The sequence below is a fragment of the Anguilla anguilla genome, chromosome 12 (assembly GCF_013347855.1).
Source record: "Anguilla anguilla isolate fAngAng1 chromosome 12, fAngAng1.pri, whole genome shotgun sequence".
In the NCBI taxonomy this organism is placed as follows: Eukaryota; Metazoa; Chordata; class Actinopteri; order Anguilliformes; family Anguillidae; genus Anguilla; species Anguilla anguilla.
The window spans coordinates 16,578,018-16,589,805 of record NC_049212.1 but is presented as its reverse complement, the minus strand read 5'-3'; the positions used below and the strand labels follow the sequence as shown (position 1 = coordinate 16,589,805).

The 11,788-nt window shown below is 44.4% G+C and overlaps 1 protein-coding gene and 1 long non-coding RNA gene across 3 annotated transcripts in view; one reads left to right on the top strand and one right to left on the bottom strand.

Annotated features, from left to right (window-relative positions):
* Positions 1 to 8,905, top strand: part of nyap2a (neuronal tyrosine-phosphorylated phosphoinositide-3-kinase adaptor 2a) — a 29,112-nt gene extending 20,207 nt beyond the window's left edge. Inside the window, exons 5-7 of one of the 2 annotated variants that reach the window (XM_035383832.1) lie at positions 1,824 to 2,036; positions 2,953 to 3,056; positions 5,847 to 8,905. In XM_035383832.1, coding sequence (XP_035239723.1) covers positions 1,824 to 2,036; positions 2,953 to 3,056; positions 5,847 to 6,086 — 557 coding nt within the window. In that variant the 3' untranslated portion in view covers positions 6,087 to 8,905. Of the gene's footprint in view, positions 1 to 1,823; positions 2,037 to 2,952; positions 3,057 to 5,843 lie in introns of both variants that reach the window. The other variant, XM_035383831.1, reaches the window with a different exon arrangement.
* Positions 2,020 to 5,064, bottom strand: LOC118208876. The gene is made up of 3 exons (XR_004761648.1): positions 4,984 to 5,064; positions 3,108 to 3,232; positions 2,020 to 2,091 (listed from the first exon to the last, which is right to left on the bottom strand). It is a non-coding gene; the product is annotated as an uncharacterized LOC118208876 (long non-coding RNA).
* Positions 8,906 to 11,788: the final 2,883 nt, after the last annotated feature.

Genomic DNA, 11,788 nt, shown 5'->3' with positions numbered 1-11,788 from the left:
ATGTAGATGTATGTCTGATGAACTCTGCATGTAGCGACTGTCAGCTGCTAATCCATCAGAGCTTGTGTGCTGTCAGGAAGCCAAATTATAAAGCGAACAATGCATTTCCCATGCCTCGTTCTGTCAATGGGTCCTTCTGCTATGCAGTCAAACACACACACACATACTGACAAAGAGAAAACAAAATACACACATACACAAACACAGGAATAAAGCAAGGCACCAAAACTCAAAAGAACATAGACAAACCCATAAACACACATGGAGAGACATCAATATTATGCATGTGACTTCAGGTCCAATGTTCAGGTTAGAATAGCCCTGTCTTTGTTCCTTGATTTTATATCACCGATTAATAAAAATGCCTTGAACCAGTTAGTTGAGAGGGCGTGAGGAGCAAAGCTACACAACTTTACCATTAAGAAGCTTCTATTTTGCCACTAAGGAGCTACTATTAACACATTATTAACATTGTCACTGTCAATATTAATGATTCTGTGTTCATCAGCTGGGTGCTTAGTCACACCTGCAGCACTCCGTGTCTCAGCTGTGCTGTCAGGTGGATTTTTCACACCGAAGACCTGTCATAGCTTTGCATTGCCCTGACTGTGCCAGATTCTGCACTTAGTGTGCACACACACACACACAAGTACACGCACGCACACACACAGACAGACACACACACACACACACAAGTACACGCACGCAAACAGCCACACAGACATACACACGCACACACGCATGCACACAGACACACACAGACAGACACACACACACACGCACCCATTCGTAGTTTCACACACACAGATGCCTATAGTCTGTGTCTCTCATCTCCATATGCACATACACATTCCTGCAGTGTCTGGCTGATTGTGTGGACCTTGGAAAGGTTATTAGCATTGATAGACTTGGCAGCAAAAATAATTGAAAAGCTTTCATCTGTTAACAGAGTAATTTCTTTAATGCTTTCGGAGCACTTGAAGGACATAATGAATGAGCTTGCTAATGGAGTATAAAAGTTAGTCATGGGGAGAGTTATATTGACAGGGCAGGGATATGGGCTTGGCCCCTTTCCGACACCATTACCGTTTCAGTGAATGCTGTATCCTCTTAAGACAAAGCAACTCATTTTTGTCCTCAGTAAGGGACATGTGTCTTTGGTCTGAGCCTCTGGTTTTAATCTCAAGAATCATATATTCTACTATGCTGAAACCTGTGCTACAAGGGACACTCAATACAAATAAAATGTAATTTTTGAAAATATTTTTACTGTAACATGTTTTTGTCATCAAAAATTATTACGTATTACGTCAGAAATGTACATACTTGAACTTTTTCTGTTGGGTCTCAGGAGGATAAAAGAGAACTTTCATTCAGTCACAGATATTGTGTAATATTGACCAGATAAGCAGCTTTGGCATTCCTTGAGTCCTTCACACTTCCTTATCTAGGAGGTTCTGTTGATCTGGTTCTCTTCTCTCTGCTTTATAGTCCTTGCTGTGGACATAACCCCTGCACTGCTCTCACCACATTCAATCTCTCTCTTATCTCCCAGATTTGAAGGCCCAATTGAATTTGTAGGCCATCCTCATAGTGCTTTGCCCTCTGTAAAATAGAGGCAGTAACTGTTTCCTATACAAGCAAATACGCACACATACGGGTTGAATATATTTTGTAGTACACTGTATATTTTGTAACATATTAAAAGTATACTTTTGATTTGAATGTTTAGATATTTGAAGGATACTGCTCCCTCCTTGTGACTCACACTGATATTGACTCCTCTCTATGACTCACACTGCTCTGTCACTTTTTTTTTGCAGGTGAGGTCAAGAGCAGGAGTCACAGCACGGACACGCTACCCCGTCACGAGGGCAGGGACAGGGGGGGTCACCATGGTGGCAAGGAGCCCCCGCAGGCGGGCGAATGGGACGGCATGTCAGGACAATCAGCCACGCCCACACCCACATCCACACCAATCAGGCTGGGGCGCACCTCTGTCAGCCCCACCATGATGCTGGGGAGCAGTAGCGCAGGTGAGGGCAGCAGCAAACCAAGCCGGGTGTGCCCACTAACCAATATCAGATCAGACTGAAACACAAAGAGCAACCCAAACCCAGAAATTCAAACCAGACCTCTACAACTCATTTCCCCACGTTAATCTAACTGTTTACGGCCTTCCTTTGTACACCGCTAGGCTAACAGTTATCATACAGCATGTGGGTTCACTTCAGAGAACACCAATGGGCAAGTCAGTGGCCGTGTCCGCACACTTGCATGCTTATTAAGTATACTTGTCGAGTACACTGGATGAGAAAGTTGAAAGCTTCTCTAAATGTAGTGTACTTAAAATTCCAGGATGATACTTATTTTTGAGGTTTTTGGTGAATATATTTTTGTGCATACTTTCCTGGAAATAAACAACCATTTTGGTCCCCTAAATATAATGTGAAGTTTCACTTTAAAAATGAGGCGGAGCTTAGCTGATGTTTTTCACGCACTAAACAGTACACAGTATGCTTATTAGACAGTACATATCAGTTAGTAGGCTGGTTCGGACACAGCCAGTGTGTGATTTACTCTCCCTACATTGTAATGATGTGTAAAGATTTTGAATTTTTTTCTTGCGAGACAGCCACCTAGTGGTAGCTTGTGAGCGGACTAGCATTCTAATTTTCCACCACTGAATCTGCAGCTGCCAGCTGGCTGCTGAGCTGATGGACTAGGGCTGAGATAATAATGGCTTCCTTAGTTGTAATGACCCACATATTGCACTGAACTGCCTTTTTCTCACACTTTTTCTTAAGATGTAAGACTTGGTGATTTAACTGAACCAGAGAGAAAGTGTTGACAGAGTTTGTTATGTACTGAAATCAGTCCCGTGCCCTGGCTGATTTGAGGCCTGCTCGGTGTTGGCTCACTATCAGACCTGACAGCTGTCTCTCCTTACAGAGGCCAAGGCCGGGTCCAAGCTGAGTCGGTCAGCCCCCACGCCAGGCGTGCCCCCCCCTGCAGGAACCCCCCAGCGGCAGGCCCCAGAGCCGCCGCACAGCCAGGTACCGCCTCTCCCCGGAGAATGACCCGGCCTCACCTGTGTGTCCCCTTACCTGTGTGTCCACCGTCCGCCCCGCCTCTCTCTCTCTGTGTCCCGACCTCTGACCCCGGCATCTCCTCTGTCTGTCAGGTTTATGCAGGAAGCTCTTTGTTGTGTGTTCTGCGTTTGTCCCTCATTCTGTAACATTGACGGATGGATATATACAAACATCAAATGAAAGTGATGATCTCAGGAGCAGGGATCCGAAGAAGCCATTGTTCTCTCTGTCCCTGAAACGGCCCAAGGTGCCCCAGACACCCGCTAAACGCCGCCAGGTTCAGAAAACCCTAAAGCAGCTATGCAGTTTGTACACCTCTGATGTCATTAGATTTTTCTAGAACACAAAACCACCATCTATTTATTTATTGTATTGTTTGATGTGTGTATATATGCATTTCATAACTGTGCTGGACATTTGTTGAAGCATTGTCTGTGTCTGTGGAAAAACTCTGTTGTCAAAACTGTTTGTGTTTCCTGTGGTCGGAAAACGTACTCTCTCACCCTGTCACATGTGTGTGGGAACCCTTTAAACTGTGAAGTCTTTAATGTCACACCTGATACTCACAAGGGCGGGGCTATGCCCCCTCACACGTGCCATCTACACAGTGCCACTCCCAGCAGACTATACCCTTTTATTTATATAAACACTACTGCACCTCAAAACACACTACTGTTCACCCAAACACACTACTACACCCAAAACACACTACTGTCCACCCCAAACACACTACTGCACCCAAAACATGCTACTGTTCACCCAAACACACTACTACACCCAAAACACACTACTGTTCACCCAAACACACTACTACACCCAAAACACACTACTGTCCACCCCAAACACACTACTGCACCCAAAACACGCTACTGTTCACCCAAACACACTACTACACCCAAAACACACTACTGTTCACCCAAACACACTACTACACCCAAAACATGCTACTGTTCACCAAACACACTACTCCACCCAAAACATGCTACTGTTCACCCAAACACACTACTACACCCAAAACATGCTACTGTTCACCCAAACATACTACTACACCCAAAACACACTACTGTTCACCCAAACACACTACTACACCAAAAAAACATGCTACTGTTCACCCAAACACACTTCTCCACCCAAAACATGCTACTGTTCACCCAAAAACTCTACTACACCCAAAACACACTACTGTTCACCCAAACACACTACTACACCCAAAACACGCTACTGTCCACCCAAACACACCTCTTTATCCCAAACCACTCTACTATACCCAAGACACACTACTATGCCCCCAAAAACACACTAACGATGCACCCAAACACACAGCTATACACAAACCACACTACTGTACCTCCCAACACTAATGCAGCACACCCATGCACTACAGATCCCATCAACCCTACTGCACCTCCCCACAAACACACTACTGCACCCCCACACCACCACACCCTGACACTGTGCTGCTCCTCTACTGGGCAGTACTCCCTTTCCATGTATGGGAATGTCATCTATTTAAAGCCAAAATTTAAGAAAATAAACCCCTTTGAACCCTCAGTCTTATCCTCTCCTTGTGGTGTTGTCCTTTTATGTCTGTCTGTGTCTGTCGAGTGAAATTATTTGCTGAAGTGTGTGTGTGTGTGTGTGTGTGTGTTCGTGTGTGTCCTCAAGAGCAAAAGCAAGAGTGAATATGCAGCGTTTGCGTTTATACAGAGGATAGTGAAGTCATGCACAGTGACACACTGACACACATAATAAACATTGACTCACACTCTCGTACTGACTCGCACGCACACGTTTAACACTAACACATACACTTCCTCCCGCTAATTTACACGCGGTCGCACGCAGATTTTCCTTCTGCCTGATGAGAAACAGATCCGCTCTGCTGACTCACCCTCCTGGCAGCTCTTTTTCCCGCCACCTGGTGCGTGCGGCTCATCTCCGTCCTGCAGCGCATGCGCACGCGCGCGTCTCCACATCTGCTGAAGTCGCCTGGCAAAAAATACGCCTGAAATACGCTCCTGCTCTTTCACTTCCTATTACAACACATTAAAGTTTCATATTGCATAAGTTACTGTTATTTCATTATGGAGAAAACGTAATATCTCTGGTTATTATAAAATAGCCACTAGAGGGCAGCAACTGTTACTGCTGTAACTTATATTTTGTACTGAACCTTCAGACACATCAGTGTTTATACATTCAAGAGATAGTGTATGTCACTGGCACCAGGTACCTATGATATCATATCTATGGTACATCAGCATTTCTAAGGCAGTAAGGTATCTACTATTACACCTGTATCTCAGTGGGGCACGTGTACAACCAAATGATACAATGCACACAACCAGCACACATATACACTACACAACTAACACCATAAACTGCCAAAGATCTGGACCAAGAAAATGTGAATCAACCTCATTCCGTATGATTCCATATGAATCTAAACCTGACATTTATACACAACCACAATCTGCAGACCCTGAGTTGCTGCTTTTCTCTTCAGTTCCAGATCTTCATTTTTAAATCTGGTATTCCAGTAAATTTGTAACCCACTGAAAGTAAAATCTGCAACACCTACAATGGCCTTAATGGCAGAAATGTCACTCCACATTTGAACAATACCCAGTAAGGAAGTACTCTTAAAAGATATGTTTCACACAGCAGTTATGCCCCAGACAGATGGATGCATACATACCCACATGCGCTCACGATAAAGTGTGCAGGAATACCAACCCTGTGTGCCCCCAGCAGGTGGCGCTCTTGCCGTGGGCGTGTGGGGACAGCACCATGATGGAGACCATAGAGAAGAAGCGCAGTCTGTGCCGGGAGATCAGGGCGCGGCGGGGGCCGGAGCAGGGGGCGGAGCGGGGCCTGTGCAAGCAGGAGAGCATGCCCGTCCTCCCCAGCTGGAGGAAGAGCAACGGCCCCAAAAAGTATGGCCCGCCCCCTTACTCCACCCACACCACCGTCTTCTGGGACACCGCCATTTGATAGGCTCACGCCCCGGTGCCACGCCCACTCTCAGCACCAGGAATGCATCGAGCCAATCAGAGTAGGGAAGAGGGCACGTCGGGACGTGCGGGTGGTCCAGTGTAGCAAACGAAAATATCCTGGGTTTCAGACGATCATGTTTTACTGTAATTGTTTATATTTCATATTTTTGTATTTGAATTATTGTCTTAATATGAAATCTACTCAGTATTATTAGCTATTTTCTAATCAAAGAGGAATATGTTTAAAAAAATGAAGAAATGTAGATTTAGTGATGAGACGTTTTGTTTTTGGATCTTGTTTTGGTATTTATATTGCGAGGCACTCATATGCATCAATATCGCTTTGTTGAGAAAAATATTATGATGTGTGTTAAAGTCAATTCAGTGAGTATGTCACTGTTTTTATATTTTAAAAAAATCTTAAAGATTGATTTTCTTAAGGTCATAAAAAGTACTATTTTGAATGGAATATATTTTGGCATGTTGGATTGAGATGTTTACAGGAGCCCTTTGACTATAGAAGACTTCCAGCTCCTTCCTGTCCATCCTCACCTTATTGAGCCCGAACAGAGTCCTCACCTGTGTGCAGCTTCACGACGTCTGTCACGTGACGTGTTGCGGATACAGGTGATGTCATAGGCGATGTCAGGCTTCACTGGTGACCTGGCACAGGAAACAGAAGGGCAGGGACTTTCTGATGGCGCAGTGGTGCCAGGCATGGGACGGGCACATGAGTGTGTGGGTGTGCCCAGCGCTGAATTAGGCCATTTGAATCATGGTGCCTGTACAGGAGTGTAGAGTCAGATGCTAGAGACAAACCTGTTTCAGCCAGCTAAAACCTGTGAGCTGAAATAACAAGGCTGTTACCCTGGACACACCAGAGTAGTGGCAATAACTACATGCAGACCATGATCTTTACCTGTTCTGCACCATGACCACGGCTCTCACACAAAATGGTGAGAATTTGCGTGTCAAAGAGGAACTCAAATACCTTTCCATCACTCATCACACAGCAAACTACCATTGCTTCCTGAAGTATTTCATTTGGCCAATTTAAACAATTAGGGTGGAAAGCTAAACGTGTCAAAGGTTTTCTTTTTAATTTTCATTGTAGTTCTCTTTAAACTGAATATAAGTAATTGTTTAAATTAACATTTCTACGATGTGTCGTTTCCAATGTACATGACCCCACTCCATCAACAAGAGTTTGATACCACTGTGACTGATAATTGGCTGAATGCGACATGTAATAAGCAGTGATTGGCTGGTTGCCCGGTAAATGGTCATCAGTCTGTAAGGGTGCCGCAACCATAGCTCCAGATCTGCCCATTAATAAGGGCTAAATCTGCCACCTCCTGAAAACTACCCTACATCATACTGAGATAAACACCTCACTGTCCAGACAGTAGAAACATTACATTTTCAGAAATAATGGCTCAAAGCCTGTTTTCCATTTCACTTGATGTCATTTATGCACTTTAAATTACATCATTTCACTTAATAATAGGTAAAAGTTTAACTTAACACCTGGTCTTCTTTTGGTGCCAACCTACATGGTTTTCTTCTAAAGTGCCCAAGGCTAATGCTATGACCGATGCAATCCAGTAAAGTGGAATCAGCTGCTAATGGGAAATCTTCATGTGAAACCATCAGGAACTGGCTTAGAATCACCATCAGTCCGAAAGCAAACCCTCTCCGTTCACCACTGCTATGAGTGGGCAACCAGGCACCATGTAGACCCTTTACTGGACACTTGCGTGTCTCATAAGTGGTCATGTCTGCTCTGTAGGACCTGAAGCCCCTTGCACTACTGAACGTGTTCCTGTGATGTGCAGGACTACATGCAGAACACCAGGCCACTCAGGGAGACACAGCCTAACTGTCCACAGTGCCAAGCCCCAAGAGAGACATCAGTGGGGGCTTCTCCCAAAGAACTCCCCTAACCCCTCAACTCCAATTCTCCCTCTGTCGCCTCCAACTCCCACTCCCTTTCCTGTTCCTCCTATCTCCTTCCTGTCCTCCTCCACCCCCCCAAAACACAACACGTGCACTAAGCCACACATGCACAAACACAGGCATACGTAAATTCATACATACACAGACAGACAGATAAGACAGAAAGACACACACACACACACACACACACACACAAACACACACTTGACCGGCGCCAGCGGACATCTTTGTTAAATGCGTTGCCTTGGAGACCAGGGTTCACTGTGACATGGTGGTCACTTTGGGGTTAAAGGTCACCCACACTGAGGGTGTCGGTCAGAATCACTGTTTCAGTTGCACAGTGAGCTGGTAAACAATGCGGGGTTGATGAAAATGAGTTTTTTCTTTTTTTCTTTTTAAAGAGCAAATAGCAATGCTATTGAGCTACCAAATATCTGCACTGCAGGTTAATGCAGAGGCCCAACCTGGAGGACAAACACGGCGTGCAATCAAAGACCAGCCTCACCTGAGGCTCACACGGGGCCAGAGAACCCCTGCCTGCTGTGCGTGTCCTGAGCTGTTAAACACACAGGTCGGTTATGAAATGATTGTTTAAAACTCTGGTCTCCGCGTCTGTGGGTGCAGATTTGGAATACAGGATAGTGCTGTACAGTATATTTTGTGTTGAGGTGAACTGTGGAATCTAAGAAAAGCACAGTGATGTCACTGTATATGTCTTTCTTGCACTGAGAGTGTTTCAGTTTTATTTTTTTGAATATGTTGAAAAGGTATGCTTATTGTAACTGTTTTTTTTTTGAGAATTTACAGAAGATGAGAAATAAATATGTTTTTGCATTCCATTGAGAAGAAATGCAGACTTAACGACTGGCCTCTTGTGTTTTTGATAGCGAACAAGTTTACTAGCATGGCTGTGCATCTACAGACAGACAGAGGAATAGTGACCACACCACCATCATTGCTAACAGAATTATAAGCAAGAGCTTTCCTTCAATGCTGTCCGAATGTTTCTCAATAATATTCTCACATTCTCCCAGCACTGTGTTACAGTCTTGTGATCTACTGAATGCATCCCAATTAAACAAATAGGGGGTGATTATCAATGAGAAATTACTTTTATACAATCTCCTTTTGGGCTGCAGCTAAATTGGGGTGAAATGTCCATTAGAGCAAAAGAAAAACAGACCTGCTGATTCCCATCTGCCCTGCACGTGTCCGTTTCTGCACTGTAGCACATATTCCATGGATTAGAAAAACAGGAGGAAATTCCTTGGTTATGCTGTGTCTAAAGTCATCAAAGGACAGAGATGTTAATGCTACATGCACCACCAGGTGGCCATGTTAGCCAATCGAGGCACACTGCCGATCTGCTCTCATACTGTAACTGACCGGTCTGCTTAACTGATGGGGGACTCTCGGGGACACACCCTCAGAACAATTATGCATCAAACAAGGTTGCTGCAAAATACAAAAGTGCAAATTGTTGATTTTGGCAATTATTACATGCTTAAATATTAGTATCCCTACCAAAACTGCTGCTAGAGAAAGCTGTATTGTGTATGTGGTGAAATTACCAACCAGCCAACACAGAAAACAGTAACTGACTCAGTCCTGAATAAGGCACTGTACACTGAAATATCTTAACCTTTGTATTTTGCAATGCCACAGTTTGACAACTTGCACATCAGATCAGAGGTCAGATTAGTGAGAAATCAATATAGACACTAAATATGCTGAATTGCATCCTGTAAGGGACAGAGGAGAGGGGGCGCAATTAATATTTTTAGTAAAATATGTATTTGCTTACCAATAATTATCAACAATGTGACGTCAAAAATATCATTTTCATTTTTACTTTGAATGTAAGATGAAGGTGGAAAAGAGAAAACATTAGGGACAAAGAAATAACAAGAAACGGGCAGAAAGCAAGGAGAAGGAGAGAGGGAGAGGACAAGGGGAAAGAGAACAAAAGAGAGCATCAGAAAACAAAATGAGGGAAATTGAGAGGATGAAAGAGTAAGGCAAAGAGGGGGTGGCAGAGGGGCAATAAGTGGAAAATTCCTACAGGAGACGATGTATTTCTCTTTCCTCCATGCGCGCGCACACACACACACACACACACACACATACACACAGATCTACAACAAATGTCGAAAGCCTGTTTTTCATTTCCTCATGTAGCTACGTGTGAGATGTGTTTATGTGCGAGTGCGCATGCATATGTGTGTGTGTGTGTGTGTGTGTGCGTGTGCGTGTGCGTGTGTGTGTGTATATATATATCACAGATATTCCCACAAAGACAGAGAAAACTCGGGCCCTTCAGGGTGGTGAGAATGTTACCAGGGTGACCGCCAAGCATGCGCTGTCCCTGCTGGCTTGCCTGAACCCCTCCACCAGCCCCAACATTCCACTCCTGTTTCCAGGGTAACCTCATAACAACAGCAAAGCTTTGGGCTGCCGTCCCTTTAACCATTTACTGACCCAGCAAAAACACTTCCTCTCGGTCTCACACTACGCACATACATGACAATTCACAAAAAGTGCTAATCTCCATCTCAGCTAAATAATAGCCCAGTGAATGCACGGAAACGTTCATGGTTTATATTTTGACACATATACTATAGCCACAGCCAAGCAATCACTGTTTATGTTAAAATGCATGTGGCATCGCACTTAAATTCAATTATGCATCACAACAAAGAGTTGATGCCATACCATTTTCACCGATATACCAGCATTTAATGAGGCCATGACAACTCATAAGTGATTTTGTACAAATTAATTATGTCTAATTATGTGTCTTTTATACTCAAAGCGAAAAGTGCTCCCAAATGGCACATCCAACTACAGTATTTAGTGTAGCTATGCACCCTGTGTCCAGACTCAAATATGGTGGCCCATTCAGACTGGGGCCAGGAGTCTCCCAGGGGGAACCATGATTTCCCACAGCTCCATCCAGGGAGGGGTGGGAGGGGTGTAATCTGCAGGGCCCTCCCTGCCTCAGCGCTCCATACTGCCACCCACGGTCACTCAGATGCCTCAGACCTCCCTGCGCCAGCTGCGTTAGCTGCGCAGCCACTCGGCGCAGTCGCCGCCACGGCTCGACTGGCAGGGTTCAACATGGGAATGAAAGGTCGACTGACTGACGTATGTCTCAGAGGACATGCGCAGTGTCTCAGATTCAACCCTTTAAGTCGCAAGATCACAAATATGCGATTATACTGTTCTAAACTGAACATTCTGTTGCAGATGTAGCTATCACTACTGGTAACTGAAAGCAATGGAGTTCAAGAACACAGACTTGTAATTCTGGGGGGAGAAAAAACAGTACAAAAAACCTACTCTTTAAAGGTTTAAAGAGAGCACAGAGGCTTTTTCAAAACTGGGGAAAAAGAAAAAAAAGAAAAAACAACAACCAAAAACATGAGCAGTTTGGCCGTCACATGACCCAGTTTGAGAAGGATGGTGGAAACAGAAATACAAGGGAATTTCAGATGCCTGAAATACCTGGTGCAGCTGCCATAACTGACGCAGCCATTGACATCAACCACTGAGCAACAGTGTAACGGATCACAGCGCTGTGAACTTCTCATTTATGTCCCCACCATGTCGCACTTCAATTTACTGAAGAGTCATTTTAAAGTTATAAAGAACGATAAGACAGCATTGGTAAACTGTTCCAGTACTATGCTAGGTTTGGCTACAACATGAGTGTGCACCATTTACAGTGTACATATACGAAAGACA